Source organism: Seriola lalandi, unplaced genomic scaffold, assembly GCF_002814215.2.
Source record: "Seriola lalandi dorsalis isolate HSWRI2012SDOR001 ecotype SW California unplaced genomic scaffold, Sedor1 jcf7180002054473, whole genome shotgun sequence".
In the NCBI taxonomy this organism is placed as follows: Eukaryota; Metazoa; Chordata; class Actinopteri; order Carangiformes; family Carangidae; genus Seriola; species Seriola lalandi.
In genome coordinates, this window is record NW_019525026.1 from 10665 (window position 1) to 32232 (window position 21568).

Consider the following 21568-nt stretch of genomic DNA (forward strand, 5'->3'; position numbering starts at 1 on the left):
TGATAACATTAGTCAATTCATTGTTGTCCTCCCTGAGGACTGGTGCAAAGCTACAGTACAGTACAGCACCCTGAATATAATGTATATTTAACATTTCAGTTTGTGAACCATAAAACATTTCAAAGAGATGTAAATCAACCCACATTAAGTCAGGGAGATGGTTTTTCAAAGAAAAATATTTAATTGGTAATTACAGTTTGATATTAAGTATAGTAGTGTTCAGTTGCTAATAAGATATTATATATTATTATGGTATTTTTTGCTTCCATAGCTACTTCATTCTTTACTCAGTCACCTTTTAGCGGTTTTAACAGTATTCTAAAAGGTTTTCTGGCCTTACAGAGAATCAGTATTTCTGTTACAAGGTTCTGGTTTAACTTGCAGTTGATGGTGTTGTCTGGAGTGGTATCAATACTGGTCTGACACTGTAAAAGGGTGAGAAGCAAGGCAGAGGTTGCAGACAGTGTAATGTGCTGTCAGGACAGAGCTGCAGCAGATGTTGGACTCCCTAAACAGTGGTTAGGGGCCATTTAGCAGCAGTAGACCTGCTGTTCTAAACTGGTGACCCAACACAGCACTCACACTGTGGCCACATATGTCTATCCAGACAAACACACAGCTATATTACACACACACCAAAGAGCTGCACATCAGCTGCTTGTACGTTCTCCTCACTCTCCCTTTTTCATCCCTGCACAATCATGATCACCTTGTTTGTCAAAACAAATTTTATTGGATAAAATCTTAAAGCACAACATTTATTTATGGTAAACTACATAATTTGACACTGAAGAAATTTACAGAAGTACAGTATGTATTAATGCTCCATTTTCAATGAACAACTATCTGTTCACCAAAGATTTTAAATGAGGCATTCAAACCAACACTGCTCAATAACAGTATTGTACATATTAAATGTATACTCCCTTTACAAACTGAAAGAAGGAAAACTAAGCTAGCAAATACATTCATGACATAATTAAAACACATTTTCAGCATCGTTGTGTTGGCAAAATACAAATTAAAGAATGTATTTAAACAGTTCCAGCTTTTATTTTTTGGCACTGCATGCCAAACATTTGTAGATATGTTGTATAGTTCCTCGTAAAAGACAAAGCTATCACTTGTTATCCACAAAATACAAATACAGATGACAGCAAAATACTGACTTTAAATGACAAAGAATCCACAATAAAACACATGACACATGCATTTTATAATACAGGGATGGAGGGGAGTGTTCAGGCAGCAATGTAGACAAATGGTAGACACCTTGGCCATACAGTATCTCCAATACCAACAACAATGTTAAATACAGTCTACAGTTTATCCTTGACAGACACACATTTTCGATCACAGCTCGATAAGTACAGTCTTAGATAAACTGAAGTCAAACTGAAATTAAACTTATTAAGAAATCAATTAATATTTATCCATGGCATTTATTTTAATATGTTTACTTATGTGGTCAAATTTCTAATTACCCAAAAGAAAAAGGTTTTCACCTTTTTTTCCTACAGTGACAGCACCCCCCTTTATTTGTACTCTCCAGTCTGCATCAATTTTTACCAACTGACAATGTCTGTATTGTATTTTGATTGGTGCAATATCATGGTTGGTGGGCACAGAACCATAGTCCGAATTTAAGAAATACTACGGTTATGAATCCACCACCCAAAATCACACAACATATATTTTACATAAATTTATTTACATGATGGTCTAAATGCTGTTTTAAACTGTTCTTCAAACACACAGTACTGGAATTCTGATGGGGATATACTGAATCCTTTACTTTGTTTGGAACCAACCAGCAAAGTACCCATCCTGTGTTAGTTTGTTTTAATTGAGCCCCCCCCCCAAAAAAAACAAAAACAAAAAAAAAACAAAACAAAAAAAAAACACATGACCTCAAGTGTCCTTAACCCTTGCTATGGCCCTGGGAGGGTACTAAAATAGTTTATATCACTTCAAGCCCAGCAGTTTAACAGTCAGTTTTGCTCTCTGGTCTGGTCATTTGCTGTCACCACATCTGGACCCATGAGAGAGACAGCTAACGCTGGATTAACACCCTCGCTTATATAATGCTGGACAAACACAGGAGTAAGTGTGCATGAGCTGCCACTGACTCAGCAGGAATGAATAATCAGACATTCCTGCTGAGCAAGTGAATAAATGGTAACACGTAGTAGGAATCAGTGGTACAGTTATCAAGCTAGGATAACTATAAACTATTATATAAACTTATAAACTAGGCTGACTAGTTTTGAGCCTTCCCAAATGTTGCATGTAGTCAAGGCAAAGACTGCTTAAACGCGTTTCGACCAAAAAGTACCTGGAACTTTCTTCATGAAATAAAAGGTTCCTGTGGTCCATTGTTGTCTGTGTTTCCTCCGCAGCCTACTTGACATTACATTATGCAAAGCACTTTGAGGACATAACATGAATGAAAATACGGGACAAATTGTGTCCCGTATATATTCAATTCAGGACGCAGCATTTTATTTTCAAATAGGTACAGGACGATCCCATACTATATGCTCCGGTTATTGTGGTCCTGTTTCAGTTTTTTCACCTTCTCCCAGACCTGTTTGGCTGTGTGGAAAATGCGTTTGCTTGCTTGGTGTTTACTTGCTCTGCAAACTTTTAAACATGGCTGGTGAAATAAAATACAGCGAGTCCTCGACCAGTCAGAAATGTTCAGCACTGCAGACCACACCCCCCAAAGTTCTTGAACCTTAGGAAAGTACTACCCTCTGACCAGGGACTTTTTATGGGTGGATCAGTTATCCTGGAACTATATTTAGACCATGGTTCCTGCAGTCGAAACGCACATAGTTCCTCAAAAAGTTCCTGGGGAAAGTTCCTGCGGTGGAAACACGGCTGTTGTCACTAATGGTAGAAGGCTAACTTGATGTGGACTTTTAATTCATAGGGAAATACGGAAGCCCTGAGAGGCAAGAAAAATCAGTAAACCAACTTGCTTTCTCTCCTGTGTTTATGACTTCAGAGCAGATGTAAAAAAGGTTTTGCCAAGATAATCTTTCCAAAGTTCCTTAATTTTTTGTCATCTGGAAAGTAGGTAAGAAAGAATTTTTTTTTGCTAACTAAAAGCATTCATGTTTCTACATGATTTTCAATTTATCAATGATCTCCATCATATTTTAATATTGGAGCATCTGAGAAGTTTCTTTTGTTCTGTTAAACAAAATAAAAGGACTGTTAAAATTGGCTGTTAAAATAAATGAAAATTGGGGCATCAAGTGGCGCAGTGGGTTGAGCAGGCGCCCCACAGTCCTCGCTGCAGTCGGCCCCGGTTCGAATCCCGCATCGGACAGCCCTTTACTGCAGCCCTTCCCGCTCTCTGTCTCCCCATTTCCTGTCTCTCTCTACTGTGCATCATAAAGGTATAAAAAGCCCCCCCCAAAAAAAGATAATAAAATAAATTAAAATTTCAAACTTAAAATTGAGGCAAAAACTAAATTGTTCGATTTAACCATTGTGCTGGTACGTCGGCCTGATGCGGGCCCTTTAAAGAAATCTGCACCGCGAAACATGTGATAAGAATATGATGCACTTTGATTGATTGGATATCTGCTTAAATGGAATAAATATTTGACATCAGTAAGCTTGCATGAATGTTTTTATTGTGATTATTATCCCGTGTGCTTTAAATTAGAGGGTTTTTTGGGTTGGTTTTTTTTGCTTAAATAAATGTATGCATGAAAATAGTCAAATTTAATGATTTGCATAAATTACCAGACACCAGCTTCAATAAAAAAAAAATTGAAGTTCTAACAGAGAGCAGAGACCCAGAACCTCAGTTAAGTCTGTTCTGCCTCTATAGCAGGTCATTAATAAGAATCTGGATTTCCTTTTTGTCTGAAGCAGTGCCTGACTACAAAATTGTCTGTGGAGGAGGGAGTGTTCCATGAGTCTGCAGACCTTCACAGTAGCAGGAACATATTTTACGCCATGGTGTACCCGTAGCTCCCACAATGTAAAGCTACCAGCAGCCGGTCTCTCAGGATCTCCTGACTTGGGTATTCAGGTAGTTTCAGCATGTTGATACTGCAGATAGGAGAGAAAACAAAAAAGGGGTGGGCTGGCACGGTCAACACTGTGTAACATTGTTGTTATGATGGCTAATATCTGGCCAATGTAGGAGTGCTGATATGAATTACCTGATAAACATTCTGCTATGCAGAGATCTCTCCCTTTTTTCAAAAGAGCCATCTGTGTACACTGAAGAAACATACTGCCCTCTAGTGCTCAGTAAAATTCATCAACTGTTAAGGCTGTAGAGTGACTAGTGCTGTGTTTGTTTACTCAGTCCTTAATCTTAAACAGAGTTTAGGGAGAGAGCTTAGTTTCTGTAATTCATTGAAAGGGTCCTGCAAATGGAAATGTAATTTCATAAGAGTTGCAGGAAATATGAAGACAGTGTCAATTGGTACAATTGGTGCACTTCCAAATATTTATTTCCAAATAATTACAGTTAAAAAATTATAATTTAAAGTCAGCTAAATATGCAAAAAAAGTTAAATTTGTTTACAGGCTAGCTCATCAAGATTTTAACATTTAATTTAAAGAAGTTCCTCCGACAACTAATTTTTACCAAATTATAATTCCTTTTTTCTTTTCAGAAAAACTACGAAGAAACTATTATTGTAATTACATGGCAAAGACACACAAAGAAAAATATGCAATACCAGCACTTGTAATGGGGAACTGATGGCTGACTATAAGCTACAAGAGTAGCAAGTGATTAGATAGACAGATAGATAGATAGATACTTAATTTATCCCATTGGGGAAATTCATGTGTCCAGTAGCTCATTGGTAATAATAACTAGAAAATTCCTGGAGAAATTTTGACACATACAAGCACACACACATACAAGCACACACACATACAAGCACACACACATACAAGCACACACACATACAAGCACACACAAATGCACGGTGCTGTTTTGCCTTATACATGCTCTCATACTTGACAGTAAAAGGGGTAAGAGTTAATGAGTCCAATTAGCCAATAAGAATCAGCTTTGTCCATTTCTGCCTTGACACCGCATTAGTAGCACTTGCTGAGACCTGAGATCTGCTGCTTGCTATCAGCTTCTGAATTTGTATTGCAGTCTGTGGGAGAGCTACTAAGATGGTTGAACAATTCCTGTAGCACAAAGCCCAAAGTAAATGCAGTATGTCTGCTCCTGTATTTTCTGTTGTACTGTCCAGTCTGAACTGTAATCTCTCTCTATGAGCACTAACTGTAAACAGCTTTCTGTGTGTGTGTGTGTGTGTGTGTGTGTATGTGTCTGTGTCTGTGTAGCTGTGTTTGTAACCTCTCAAACAACTGCTATTTTTGAACAGAACTGTAACTCCTATCAGAACCATGAGCTGACCATGATTGGCACAAGATCTTTGAGCACAGATTGTCTGGCTTTGGTGTTTCTAGAGCCAAAAATGTGGCCACAGGAGCGAGTTACAAAAAACAGTCACTTCTCCTTTTCTCTGGAAATCAGCTCCTGAATTTGTATTGCAGTCAGTGGGGGATGTGGCGGGAACTCCCATCACTTTTAGGCTCACTATTCAAATTCTGTAAGTCCCTGTGCTTAGCTGGACACTTTCTACGAAAATAGTATGAATTTGTCAACTATCGAGGAGGCCGTGATGTGTGAAGTCTGAAATATGTGGCTGTAAGGACGACTTACACCAAATTTTTTCTAGAGCTTCTCCCACTCTAGCGATGATGTCATCCACTTTAGCTCTGAACATTCTGTGCAATACACACCCATTATAAAGTCTGTAATGGTGTAAAAATTATACAAAACGTAAACTGCAATTTTGTGCAAACTGTAATAGTTGTCAAATTACCAATTTAACCCGAAAGAGTCTCAAGTCTTGTGACCCATTTAACATTTCAACAATTTTTCTGCATTGAAGTATGACGCAGCAGTAAAGCTCCAAAGAGGGCTGGGTTCAGTCAAGACAAGTCAAGGATAATAGAATGAACATGTCAAAGAGTTTAAAACCAAGACCAGGCTTGCATAATACAGGCTTGTATAGAACTCAGTCAGAGAATGCCAGAGAGAGGAATAGGGTAATTACCAGGTACTAGAGGTAGGCAGTAGGTTGGAGGTGTATGGCACTGCAGCGACAGTGAACTTTTGTAAACCACTGCCACCCATCAGGTAAGCAAAGCCACCATGAGGAACCCTGGAACTGATACAGAAAGATACTTTATTACAATATCCATTTACACATTTCTATCTCATTTAAGTGTATAATGTCCAGCAGACAAACCTTCCTGTGACAAACTGAAGCAAAAGAACCCGTTCCTCCTGGGTCAGGCTCTTCACCACCTCCCAGAACCACTGCAAAAAATGCAGAATGATTAGCTGATGGCTAATAGAAAGACAAACAGAATCAGATAAACCAGAGGGTTAGGTTGCGTTGTTTATCCATAAAGAAGTTGGTGCCTAACCTGTGGTAGAGTAAAACAGGTCCTGCAACTGACTATTGTTGGGGTACTATTTCTCCTCAAACAACCATCTTCTTCATCCTCCTCATATTTTTTCCAAGAAAATTAATTACTCTTGAAAGATTTGGTATTTTCTTTCAAGTTGGGAACATTTGATCACTGGTACAGAAACTTTTTTTTTTAACTATGTTCAAAATATAAAATAATGCTCAAACATTCAAAGTGCTGGGAGGAAATTATATATCTACTTCATGCACTTAAAATGAAAATAGGAAACAAAAGCATGAAGGAGGATGAAAAACTGGAGTTTTCCAATCCAATATAGACTGGAACCTTGGAATGTAATTAATTAATTAATCAGTTAAAAATTAAGCATTGCAAGCTTGGTTACATGAATTTCCCCTAGTGGCAAAGATCCAACGTGTGGGCAAATCTGATTCTCAAAATACACTGTTGCCCATAAAGTTGGAATAATTTTCTTTTCAGTCACAATCCTCTGTTTATTCCTATTTAAATGCATCAGTTATCACTTTTGACCAGGTGCAATGATTACATTATGTGTCCCAAATACCCAGTTGAAATGAATTCATGCATAACATTTGTTTGGTGCTAAAAAAAATATTTATTATTATTGGAATATTTATTCCAACTTTATGAGCAACAGTGTATACGCAGAAGTAAAGACTGAGGAAGAAGAATGCAGGCAACCCTATGTTTTACCTTCTGTAAGATTCTTGCAACAAATACAAATTGTATTGAAAATTAGAAATAGTTTAAAGTTTGATGAGATATTGCATCCCTTATGACATGAATAATTATGCTCTTGTAGTGCAGAACAAGAATTATCCAGGAAAATATCAGTTAACTCTTCTTTACGGTCTGATATTTAAAACATTTATTATAATGGAAAATAATGATACTTATGCTTGTCATTGGTTGTTAAATTTAGCTTTCCTTGCATTCTTTTAAAACTAATCTGTAAATGCAATAAGGTAACAACCTTTGCCTAAGGTTTGGACAATCTAACTGGTAAACATCAACATTTCTAAAAACCCAGATGATTCAAGTGAAACATAATTGTGTGGTCTTTAGGATTCATTCCAAGTCAGGTTCACAGAAGAAGAGTCCACCTGGATGACTGGCTCCTGAGTGTCATAGCCACTGGTGTACTCAGTGTTCCTGCACCAATCCTGCACATCGATCTCTGGCATCCCTGACAGCAGGAGCTCCTACACACACACACACACACACACACACACACACACACACACACACACACACACACACACACACACACACAGCTTGAAGACAAACTACAAATTGAGAGACAGATGCTTAAAGAGAAGAAAACAGCTAATAAAACATCAGCTTTACTGGTGGATTGCTTCCTTCAAGTTGGGAGTGAGTTGCTCCCTCCAATAGGGCTGTGCAATATGAATCTATATATTATGTGAAAATAAAGTAATGGCTATCGTATTACGCTCTTTTGTTGATTTTGCTCAATCTTATACTGTTTTTCGTCATTTGGACGACTTAACACATCCCTCCTCAATGACCCTGACTTTAACTGTTATATTGAAAGACAGTGGACCTCCTTCCTCAAAATAAATGATTCACCATAACACCATCACTGTTTTGGGAAACTGGCAAAGCCGTATTAAAAGGAAAAATCATCTCATACTCCACAAACAAGAAAAAGAAAGACAATGAACAGGAAATTTACTTGGAAAAGAGATTAATGAACTAGAGAACATCAACGCAAACAATCCTACAATACAGAACCAAAATGATTTCAGAAAATATAAATTACAACTGAATCAACACACAAATAGAAAAACCTAATTCATGCTGCGGCGACTCAGACATGAACATTTTGAATACAACAATAAATCTGGAAAATACCTGGCCAATCAAATCAAGCAAAACAAAGAGAGCACAACGATCTCAATGATTATGAAGTCAGCAGGGAAGAAGAGGAAAGAAACAAGACTTCCAGAGATTTCTATTCTAACCTATACTCATCAAATCAAAAACCAAGCCAAATAAACATTGACACATTCCTAAATACTACTGACCTACCACAACTAACAAATGATCTGATAAATTAATTAGAAAAAACATTTACAATAGAAGAGTTCGTCAATGCACTCAAACTCAATCCCCACAATAAATCATCAGGACCCAATGGCTTCCCTGCTGTGTTCTACAAAAAACAATTTTGTAATATTCTAGACCCCATTTTCATCAGAGTAGCGGATGAAATTAAAGAAAGATCTAAACTTACCACAGCTTCAATATCTCTCTTGTTCAGACCCATAAAGATTCCAGCTCCCCATCAAGTCACTGCCCCCAATCACTTATCAATAGGGACACAAAATCATTAGCAAAGCCCTAGTGTCACATATTGAATGAGTCACTCCATCAATCATCCATTCAGACCAAACCGGCTTTACCAAAGGGCGACACTCATCTAACAATCTATGAGGACTGTTTTACTTAATGCACTACACATCTCAAACTAAATCACAGAGAGCCATTGTCTCACTAGACGCAGAAAACCGTTCGTCAAAGTAAATTGGGATTTTCTGTTTTCAACAGTTTTGGTGACTTGGGTTTGGTGAATCATTTATTCACTTGGTTAGAGTTCTTTACAAATCACCAGTGGCCACAATCACCAGCAATGGACTAATATTGCAATGCTTCACTTTTCACAGGGGTACTAGGCGAGGATGCCCAATCTCTCCATCATTATTCACCATCTTCATTGAACCACTCACAGTATCTATCTGTCAAAACAGAAAGATCATAGGTATCAAACAGAAAAAACCCAGCTTAAAATCAGCCTTCATGCAGATGACATTTTACTTTACTTACAAAATCTGCCCTCTTCATTACCGGAAACTATTCATCTCATAAACACTTTTGCTAAATTATCAGACTACACAATCAACTGATTCAAATCCATCATTCTCTCACTCACCCCTGATTGCTGGGATGTGTCCAAACACCACCACTCTCCTTATGCACTGGTAATATCACATAGTTTGAGTTCAAATTTCTTCCTGGCTGTCCAAGTTAGTCAATCTTAACTTCAAGCCACTTTCCAAAACCATAGAGAACAACCAAGGGCGTAGGTTTGCAAATGTCCCTACCAATATCTGCGCTGAAAATCATTGAATGTAATCATTTTACTATCAAAATCTAGAGGTTGCTTTAAAAGCGTCACTGCTGTAGTCCACACAGCTTGAAATGGTTTCGCATATACTATTCTGCTAACTTCTAACTAGCTAACTCTACTCCGGCAGCCAGCATCACTGTTCTCTCTCTCTCTCTCTCTCTCTCTCCCTCGCCCGCTACTCACACAACCTATGTACTTATCTGTTCCTCAAAGGAGCTGCTCCACTCCTGTAACAATATTCTGTCTCAAACTTACTGCAGATCTCACACAGAGATGATAAATCACTGTAATTTTCTCATTTAAATGTTACTGCTACCTCTTAACCTCTTAAGCCCTAGGGATGCTGGGGGTATGCCTCGCATAGACAGACATACCCAAAATGGATCAATAGTTCCACAACCATCAGTTCCATTTGCAAGAGCTTGGTCACTATGGATAGCTGATTAAATTGTGATAAACCAAAGGATTATTATTATTTTATTTTTTTTCCATGCTTAGAACTTATTTTTATTTTGACAGTGGATAACACCATTGTTGGGCCTGAACATGTGGTTGGCCAAAAGCAGGCCTGCTCCGGCCTACTGTATCCTCTGAAGCTTGACCTCAGAGCCTGATTCCTTGCCCCAGACCTGAACAAAAAAAGAGCGCCAAAAACCGCCCCTCACAGACTCCAACTCTTAGCAGGCTCTGCGGTTCACAAAGTGAGTCCCAAACACACGCTTCTCATTGGCAGAGAAGCAGGGGACCCCGGCGACTTCGCCATGACATCACTGCATCTATAAAGGTCAACTGCACACACTGACCATGACCTTTCCATTGTAACTGCAACAGAGATAGCCCGCTTTCTCTGTCAGCCAGTCTACTGAAGGAGGTAACCAACCCTGTGCACGTGTGTTTTCCCCCCGCAGAGTTTGAAGATTCTCCCCTCGCTGGATGAGTTGAGATTTCCCCCCGTGTTTAACTGAACACAAACTACGGATCCAAAAAGAGATTTCTGCTGACGCAGATCAACGATCTCTCCTGCCTGCAAAAGGAAGAAGGAACTTCTTCAGGGAGATGCGGACAACCCGACACCCGCTACCCTCCAATTACGTCGATGGCGCTGGGTTTCTTCGCTGCCAAACAAGAAACCAGCTGCCGCAACCCTCACGGCCGAGGACGGCACCGTCAGAACCGCACCGGAGAACCTGTGCTGGATTTTACCGACGGATCTTCACACATCTAATCGCTTGGAAGCGATCCAAGTAAGAGGTTTACCTCTGGGCAGAGACTGTATTAATTGTGTGTTTAACTTAGCTGTTGATGTTGGTTTTTAATTTGCTGTGTTTGAACTGTGCTAACAGTGTTTTTCCATGGACCGCTGAGTCCTTTGTACAATACAATTAAGAGTGTTGAAGTTACTGCGCTGCTTGCCGTTATTCATCACTCCAGATTAACCGTGTGTCCCTTTGCGGGACCGCTGGGTGTGAGGCGAGTTGCTCAGTCCTTTAACCGATCAGACAACGGGCATACAGCTTCACGGCCATACGTGCGCTGTGGGCCGAATAACTATCACTCGCATCCCACGGTCACTCGACTCCACCGCAAGTCATTTGTCCTCCTTTGTTACACCCACTAAACACTTACATATAGACATATCATTCATCATATATATATTCGACGTCCCCCAACCATCCGACACGTGCGGTGAGGACTCGAATTAGGTGAGCAAAGAAGCCCGACCCCCAATCGGCGCACTTTTAGATTGTCTACTCAAGATATAATCCTGTCCGCCATTTTGGCTCACGTGGTCTAACACCCTTGGACCCGTCCGCCATCTTGAACCCTGCGGGACACGATCTTTCCAGATCACGTCCGCCATCTCGCCTCACTCACATTCACACACACACACGCACATACAGATATACACACACACTCACCTATACACACAGCCACCAGTGGCGGCTGCTGGTCTTATAAGGAGGGGAAGCTCATTTTCAGCCTACATCATAAAATGTGTCTGTTTATTTATATGTAAATTCGCAGAGTGACAGAAGAGAGTCGCCAAACACAACGCTAGTCGTTTTTAACAAAGACAAAGTCGCTGAGGATCAGTAACATCTCCAGATCAACTCCGAACAACGGAATGAAAAACTGCTCCGGTGGATGCTTATACTTCAAGATCGCTGATTCGCTCATTTCGCTGTCAATCAAAAAGGGACTCAGCCTCAGACAGATCATCCAATCATCATGCAGAAGCCGAGCGTCCGGGCAAGCCCACTGCCCCGTAGACCCCCAGAGACGCTGAGCGTCCGATGGGCGGGACAAAGCCCAGCATTTATCCAATGACCGTCTAGTTTCGCTGCAGTGGAACAACCCACTCTACGCTCGGCGTCTACACTGTGTAAAGCTCTGTGGCGCTGCGGGGATGAATGAGAAGGAAGTCGTGTCGGTTACCTGTGATAAGTAGCTGATTCTGAACAAAAGATGAACGTGTTCTAGCGCATATTTAGTCAATGAAATGTACACACAACAGAACTTATTTGACCACTTATTTTGTTGACATTTTAGGGGAAGCTGAGCTTCCCTTGCAGTCTTAGAGCAATCGCCACTGACAGGCACACACACGCAGACACACACACGCCTCATTTGTATAGGTTGATTGTATAGCTGTTATTCTTGGATGGTTAGTTGGTTGGTTGGTAGCATAGTGTGATTAATCAAGACTTTGGTTAACTTTGTTAACTGTTGTGGAGATTATAATAAACATTATTGTAGTTTAAAGAGACGCTCTTTTGGTCATTATTGTTTATGTTTATTGTTAACCGTGACTGATTGAGAGGGTCAGAGCTTGAACTTAATCCTTCATTAGATACTCGTGGCCACTGACCCCAGAGACACATTACTCTGAGTTAACTATTAAAGTTATGAGACTATAAACTGGTTTGGCTATTGTTCCCGATTTCCGGGTGGTACCCCGCATTATTAATTAATATTAATTACCATAATAATAATTGTTAATAATTTAAAGTAGTAAATCAATGATTTTTCAGCGATATTAGAAATTCATAGTTAGTAACTAAACGTGCTCCTACCGGACCCAACACCATGATAACAATGATCCCATGCACCGGGATGCCACTGATTTCATTCAGCAACTGCAAGACTACAACCGTAACAAAGTAGGTGGAAATAACACAAAGCATACAAATTCTACAAAGATTTTAGTAAGGATGGGGCCAGGCGGACTCTCCATTTGTACACTTGGATAGCCAAGGTACCCAAAATGCGCCAAAAGCATTTTTTACCTCTTGAAAGGAAATCTGGCAACAAAATACTCATGATTTCAACTACAGGAGGCTATGTGGACAAAAATACAACACTCAACCAATTCATTTAGATGGATAGATAGATATGTTGGCACTCATCATTCAAGAGACCAGATGTTTCTTTGCTCCACTGGACAAAGGAACTCACACTCCACAGTTCCTCACCGTTCACACTTGGGGATGACCCTTCCCCCCACTGACCTTACTGGCCAGCCAGTGTGGGTCAGCGTGTGACATGTGACCCCCAAGGGTGTCACCAAACAAAACCAGATCTCTGGCCCTCTTCTCTCTCTCTTCTCGGCTTGCTCTGGAGAGCAGCTCCAGCCCTCTCCTCTCGGCTCTTCAAAGGGCAACAAGGCCCCAGCCCAGGTCAGCTCTGCTACCTGAGAAACCAGCTCTCTCGCCGGCCTGCTCACAGTAGCCTGCAAACACTCTTCTCATCTCTCCTCAACAGCATCAACCTGCTTCGGATTAACTGAGAGTGAACCAAATTCTTTTCAGAATCAGCAGCTATGACACAAGGGCAGCTGATTTTCCAAGCAACAGGAGTCATAGCAGAGTTAGCGTGGAACAGCTAACTCTTTGAGGAGAACAAAGGAGATAAAAGCAAAGCAACACAACCAGACAGAAATTTACTCCACCAGGATGCTTCCAAACTCAATGGACTTTACAACAACACTGGGAAGGACCTCTTTGTTTGTTCCAAGGACTGGGTAAAGTTAACTGACTGGGCCTAACCTTTCCCAGCACAGCATAGCTAAGCAGCAGAAGTCTTAACTTTGTTAATGTACTTGTTGATTGATGGCTTGTTGTTGTAATGTTTGCTTAGGTTGTGGTCAGTCATACAGTTAATCGGGTACTCGTATGTTCACACACATAGCAGTACGTCTCAGTTCTAGAACCTGCATGAAGCTAACCTCCCCCCCTCTAACCTGGTACCTATAGATTACATGAGCTAGGCTAACCAAGAAACTCACACCTTCCCTCCCACACACACCATTTTGAGTAGTTTCTTTGTTTACCGCTATCTTGTCCTAGTCTTCTTTGTTCAGGTCAGGTGGTCACAGTGACCACTTTGAATCGGCCATCTTGCCATTGTTTGTGTCCCAACAGACACACACACATACCCCTACACACACACATACACACACCTGTATATACTACATAAGACATTGTGTTTTACTCTGCCCCATTGTAAATAAATGTCTTTAAGTATAACTATTGGTGTGTTTAATGTTGCACAAGTGTGAATATTGCCAACCTCTACTTTGTAATCCAATCCTTCAACTTTAACTTACTATTGATTTGGTAATTTGGTTATAGTTAGTAAGCTAATGGTTAATCAGAGTTCCAGATTAATGGTAATAAATTGAGACTAAAACCATATAACTGAGTTATTATTTAACATTAATATTTTTAATATTAATATTTTTCTTAATTTATGATAGCCAATAAATTGATAGACAACCAAAATCCAACATATTTGGTGTCCAGCTCATGAGGTAGAGCTCAGACCCAACAGATAGATAGATGGATAGATAGATAGATTTGTTTTTCCCTTATGGGAAATTCATGTGTCCATTAGCTCATTGTTGATAATAACAATAACAAAAATAATAATAATAATATTAACAGTTAATATAATAAATAATAATAATAATAATAATAATAAATAAACAATAATTAGATCAGTCCACTTCCGTTGGCTGAGGTGTTGTATAGCCTGATGGCAGTGGGAACAAAGGATCTCCTGAACTTCTCTGTTCTGCGGTGTAGTGAGATGAGACGTTTGCTTCTGTAGCTGTTTCTCTGTCCTGCCAGAATGTTGTGGAGAGGCTGGTTGGTATTGTCCAAGATGGCCTCCATCTTACATTGCATACGTGTCTACACAACAGTCCTGAGTGAGTCCAGACTACTGCCAAGCACAGACCCAGCCTTTTTTACCAGCTTGTCCAGTCTCTGTGTTCATGTCATACATGCTGCCGCCCCAGCAGACTGCAGCATAAAATGTTGCACACACCTGACACCTAACCCTGTCTCCATCCCTGAAGGCCTCCTTTTTCTGGTTGAGGAGGGTCTTGATGTTACTGGTAATCCAGGGTTTGTTGTTTGGAAAGCAGTGTACAGTCCTTTCTGGTGTTACAGTGTCCATACAGAAGTTAATGTAGTTTGTGGTACATTCAACCATTCTATCAAGGTCAGGGTCATACATTCCAATCTGTGCACTCAAAACAGTCTTTTAGAGACTCACTGGCCTCCAGGGTTCAGTTCCTGAATGAGTAGCTGGTTGTAGCCTGCCTCAGTACACAGGGCTTGCAGGAAGGCTGAAGAAAAACCAGATTATGATCTGCTCTGACAAGTGGTGGTAGAGTTGAAGCAGTGTAGGCCTCCTTGACATTTGCATGCAACAGATAAAGTGTCTTATTTTCCCTTGTGGGACAGTCAACAAGCCAGTCAGGTGAGAGGTGAGAGTGACATGGTTAAAATCCCCCGATATTGCAATGAATGCATCAGGGTGCTGGGTCTGTGAATGATGTCACACCCGACTGCAGGCTCTACTTGTGGTTGAATGTAAACAACCCTTCGGTACATAGTACGGTCTAAGACCAACTGCCAACAGTTCAACATTTCAACAGCAGATCTTCTCCTTCACTGTGATGTGACCGGGGTTGCACCATCTATTGTTCACAAGCAGTACCAGTCCTCCACCTTTATTCTTCCCACTTTCAACGGCGTCTCTCTGTCTGTAAGCCGGGTAAATCCACACAACGGTCAGGAGTGTTGTTTCCATGAAACACATGAGACTACACTCACGATATACTCGCTGGTTCTCCACAAGTGCCTCCAGTTCATCAAACTTGTTAGCCAGGGAGTTGACATTTTCCATGAGGATAGATGGTAGAAAAGGCTTATATCTCCATCTCCTAGCCTTTAGCTTAGCCCCGGCTCTGCATGTATGGGATGTTTAACGCCATATCTGGTAAACTTTAAAGCCAGGAGTTCTTCCTTTGTGTACATTATTTTCTCAATCGTCGAAACGACGATGTAGAATAAAAAAAACCCCAAAAAACAAACATCAATTGACAAAAAAACAAAAAAAAACAACTAATATATACAAATATATATAGCATCATTACATTATATCATTTACCCTGTGCACCATCAGATTCTACCATTGTGCACGATCATTTTGTCTCGGTTTTGACTGATTCTCTTCCAGGACATCTAAATTGCTATATAATGTTGATTCTACCTCGTAGACATTGTTTAAGTGAAAAATAAACATAAAACATACTATATACAAAGTTACATGTGTCACGCGTGAAATCCCAATCTGCGGTGAAAATCTCTTGTCCTTACGCACAGGTGTAGTATCGTGAGGAAGCATGTCTCATAGGAGTGTGACATACTGTTCAAAACTTTGCGAGATGTAGAAAACGATAGCGGTGAGTTTAAACGGCAGTACCAACAAACGCGTGCTAGATGGCAACAAAAGACAATGTATGAAATTCAGGCTTGGGGCTCAGTCTCTGCCTGGATAGGGTCCCCATCTTGGCCGACTTGACTGGGAAATCGTATTGTAAGGACTCTAAAATGACCACAAAAAAGTAAGGAAACAATATTTGTTGCTTTTGATCAGAACCACTTTGGGAGTTGATGAAATATTTAGCTTTAAACCCAAAATTTGACATGTGGACTGTAAATTGAGAAGTTTGGCCCGTATTTGCTTTGCGGCTGACATGAGTTAGCTCAGGCTACTCTAGTAGCTCAACTCAAGTAGGCTCTCTAGTCTCATATGACACCCAGCATGGTCGGATGGAGCGAGCGTATTACATGTACCGTCACATTGCCAAACAAATATTCTTTGGACTTAATACACTTGCACTTGTTGTTTTGGTAGCATTAAAGCTTCTTTTTTTAGAAGCATTAAAAAAAAGAGACCATCACAGCGTTCCATCAACTTTTTACAGGCACTTATGTATCGCACCGTTCTGCTCAACCGGTACCAGGTCAGTCGGGTTTAAGAGGTTAATGCCTATTTTTTTCAGTTTCCACACACGTCTTTGCATGCGTGCAATATATACAGTGGTATGAAAAAGTTTAGGCACCCCTCTGAGGCTGCATAATAATTTACTCTGTCTTCACAGAAAATGATCACAGTGGCATGCCATTCATTTTCTAATAAAAGCTGAGTACTGGGGTATTTTCCAGACAAAGATTTTTAGTGTAGCAATATTAAGTTGTATGAAATTAAATCAGATGTGAAAAATAGGCTGTGCAAAAATTTGGGCATTCTTGTCATTTTTTTGATTTGAATACCTGTAACTACTTAGCACTGATTAATTGGAACACAAAATTGGTTTGGTGAGATCATTAAGACTTGAACTTCATAGACAGGTGCATCCAATCATGAGGAAAGGTATTTAAGGTGGCCAATTGCAAGTTGTTCTTCTCTTTGACTCTCTGAAGAGTGGCAACATGGGGGCCTCAAAACAACTCTCAAATGACCTGAAAACAAAGACTGTTCAACATTATGGTTTAGGGGAAGGCTACAAAAAGCTATCTCAGAGATTTCAGCTGTCAGTTTCCACTGTGAGGAACATAGTGAGGAAATGGAAGACCACAGGCACAGTTCTTTTTAAGGCCAGAAGTGGCAGGCCAAGAAAAATATCGGAGAGGCAAAGGTGAAAGATGGTGAGAACGGTCAAAGACAACCCACAGACCACCTCCAAAGACCTACAACATCATCTTGCTGCAGATGGTCTCACTGTGCATCATTCAACAATTCAGCACACTTTGCACAAGGAGAAGCTGTATGGGAGAGTGATGCGGAAGAAGCCTTTTCTGCACACACGCCACAAACAGAGTCGCTTGAGGTTTGCAAAAGCACATTTGGACAAGCCAGCTTCATTTTGGAATGAGGTGCTCTGGACTGATGAAATAAAGATTGAGTCATTTGGTCATAACAAGGGGCATTATGCATGGCGGCGAAAGAACACAGCATTCCAAGAAAAACACTTGCTACCCACAGTAAAATTTGGTAGAGGTTCCATCATGCTGTGGGGCTGTGTGGCCAGTGCCGGTACTGGGAATTCTGTTAAAGTTGAGGGTCGCATGGATTCCACTCAATATCAGCAGATTCTTGAGAATAATGTTCAAGAGTCAGTCACAAAGTTGAAGTTACGCCGGGGCTGGATATTTCAACAAGACAACGACCCAAAACACTGCTCAAAATCTACTCAGGCATTCTTGCAGAGGAACAAGTACAATGTTCTGGAATGGCTATCCAAGTCCCCAGACCTGAATATCATTGAAAATCTGTGGGATGATTTGAAGTGGGCTGTCCATGCTCAGCAACCTAACTGAACTGGAGATGTTTTGTAAGGAGGAATGGTCCAAAATATCTTTATCCAGAATCCAGACACTCATTAGAGGCTATAGGAAGCATCTAGAGGCTGTTATTTTTGCAAAAGGAGGCTCAACTGAATATTGATATGATTTTTCTGTTGGGGTGCCCAAATTTTATGCACCTGTCTAATTTTTTTTTGATGCATATTGCACATTTTCTGTTAATCCAATAAACCTCATTTCACTACTGAAATATTGCTGTGTCCATCAGTTATTTGATTGATCAAAATGAAATTTCTGATCCAAACACCCAATGATTTATAAATGAAAATAATGGAAATTGTCAGGGGTGCCTAAACTTTTTCATACCACTGTATATATAACAATTCTTATTGATGTCTAATTTAAATGAACTGACAGTGATAAGTTTCTCTGAAATTAATTATATTTACATATTCATAGATGCTGGTAAATTGATACGTGATAACATGATGCATCTTAATTGATACATAATAATGGACTGCATCTTAAAAAAACCTTTTTCATAGTAAAAAGTGAATAATTTGAGATTTTCATGTCATTTGTATTATTTTATTTATTTATTTATTTAAAATCATAAAGTCAAGTTATTTATAGGAATCAAATAACTCAATGCCCTTTGTGCCCTGGCATGTGGTCTTTGTGATCTAAATTTTCTTTTTCTTTCTTACTTTCTTTCTTTTCTTTTTTTTAAGTTATTATTTTGGGCAGTTTTTGCCTTTATTTGGATAGGGACAGTGAGAGAGTGACAGGAAAGTTGGGGAGAGAGGGGATGACAGGCAGCAAAGGGCCATGGGTCAGACTCAAACCAATGGCCGCTGTAGTAGTCTAGATGGGGTGCCCTGTGATCAAATGGCCTTGTCCTTAAAATGAAGACATTAGTAGCCTGGTCATCACCCTTATATTATTGTTAATTTAATTATAATGATGATAATGATTGTTAATACTGTTATGTCACTGGATTAACAGCCTTTTACTGCTGTAGCTGGTTGAGGTGCTATTTTAGCTAGGAGTTGGTTTCAAATGTGAGAACAAGGGGAAAAGGGGAACTGCAACACTGGTAGGCCTTTTTTATATAAAAATGTTGATGTTGCATGAATTTACCAGGATATGAGGGATATTGATAAATTATATTGGTAAATTATTCAAATTGACCATTTTACCCAGGGTTAACTACTTATTCTCAATGATCCCCTTCAAGCCCCCGCTCTTATGGTTTAAATCTCTTAACTCAACAATCACAGTTTTACTGGAAAAACAAAACACCTAGAATCAAACTATCTACCTTACAAAAACCTAAAAACCCATGGAGGTCTAGAAGCTCAAACTTTCTGTTACTTCATTGCCCACCAACTCCAATATATCTATAAATGAACCAACCCCAATCTATCTGACACCCCCTGCATAGACAGAACAAACATTATGCAAAGAAATCCTCATCTCAGATTTACCATTTATTAGCCGCTCCATCAGACACCACCCATGCTTCAAAAACCCCACCATAGCTACAACTCTGACAGCCTAGTGGTAATTTCCCCAAATAACAAACACCACAATCTCACCTACCATGCACACTCCCATCTGGAACAATCCTGACTTCTTATTAAACAGAAAACCTATCAACTTTCCCTCATGGACCAGCAAACACATCACACACCTCAAACATATCTTTCACAACAACACCATGGTTTCATTCCCACACTTCCCACACGGAAAACATATTTTCTAGAGTTCCTCTAACTCAAAGGCAAAAATCAACATTAAATCACCTATGTTAGAGCCACCCCCGAAAACATCAGAAATAAGATGCTTTCCAAAATTTACAGGACAATCCTCACCCCCTGCCCCCAAGCAGGCTGGTAGGCACAGAGGAGCAAATATATAATATATATACACAATACCAATTGTGAAATATGATGGAAGAGAGGAGAAGGAAAGGTAAAGACAGGCAGGAAGGTCAGAGGATGACTAACCAATTCATACTCATCGAAAAGCTGGATGAGTGAGGGGGGGATGAAAGTGTGGAATCCTTGTAGGAAGGCGTTTATCTGAGGCTGGATGGCTCGTGTCATCCTCAGCTCCGTTACCAGCTGTACGTACTCGGCCTGAGAGAGGAAATACACACAGAACCATCAAATCCCTCAAATATAGTGTTAGACAAGAGAAACACGCATAACTCACATATAGTTATTTTTTCTGCTCCTGTTGGACTGCTCTCTAATTTACCTGACAGTGCCATCTGCAGGAAACCTACAGCACTGCACTCTCTAATTAGGACTCTTCCAGACAAAAACCTGGAGGAGAAAGATCAATCGATCATACAAGACCAACTATGAATGAAGTGGGATGTTAATTAATGCCACCTTCAGCCACACAGCTTCAACATGGCACCAAAAAAATATTCAAAACTTTTAAGAATATAATGAAAACTGAATGTCAAATATTCTCACAGACTTTTGACAGATAAAATCTAAGGGCTCTATTTTAACAGTCCAAAGCACAGTGATCTAAAGCCCATAGTGCAAGTGGATTTAGCAGTGATTTGCTACACCAGGCTCAAATGGTTCAAAAGGTTGTACTCAATAATAATTCATGGGAGTGTTTTGGTTGTAACATGCATTAAACCAATTACAATGCCATCTCCCATTCCCTGTCAAAGCTAGGCGCGCTGGCATCTTTGCAGATTGCTATTATAATGGCGCAGTGTTTCACACAGAGTTACATTCTATTTGTGGTCAGTTGATCACATATTGTGACTGACCAGTGAACCAAGTCCTGACACACACACAGCAGCTCTGTGTCCTGAGGGGCAAAGAAGGGCTGAGTGAATCAATGCTCTGCACATCACATCACAGCGTTAAACTTCTTTTAAATTACATGATGAGAAGTATGAATAAATCAGTAGTCAAGGTGATGAAAGGGGAACACTGTGGAGGATTTACCAGGTAGTAAGAAAGAAACTTCTCTGCAGAGCCTCATTTATGTTCAAGAGACACGCATGACACGTTACGTTATACGACACATGTCACAAAGAAGCTGTGACCTTCTGAGGCTGTATTGTAATTTTCCACCTGACTTATCCAAACATCTGAAGCACATTTTCAGCACTTTCTGCTTGTGTGTAACAGGCAGAGTGTACAGTGGATATAAAAAGTCTAAACACCCCTGTTAAAAAGCCAGGTTTTTGTGACGTAATCTTAATCGT

At 40.0% G+C, this 21568-nt stretch overlaps 1 protein-coding gene across 1 annotated transcript in view; it reads right to left on the reverse strand.

The window, feature by feature from the left end:
- Nucleotides 1-710: 710 nt before the first annotated feature.
- Nucleotides 711-21568, reverse strand: part of hace1 (HECT domain and ankyrin repeat containing E3 ubiquitin protein ligase 1) — a 71772-nt gene continuing 50914 nt past the window's right edge. The window contains exons 20-24 of the mRNA XM_023411905.2: nucleotides 20337-20468; nucleotides 7620-7718; nucleotides 6312-6382; nucleotides 6117-6230; nucleotides 711-4071 (exon numbers count right to left, since the gene is read on the reverse strand). Coding sequence (XP_023267673.1) covers nucleotides 3969-4071; nucleotides 6117-6230; nucleotides 6312-6382; nucleotides 7620-7718; nucleotides 20337-20468 — 519 coding nt within the window. The 3' untranslated portion in view covers nucleotides 711-3968. The remainder of the gene's footprint in view (nucleotides 4072-6116; nucleotides 6231-6311; nucleotides 6383-7619; nucleotides 7719-20336; nucleotides 20469-21568) is intronic.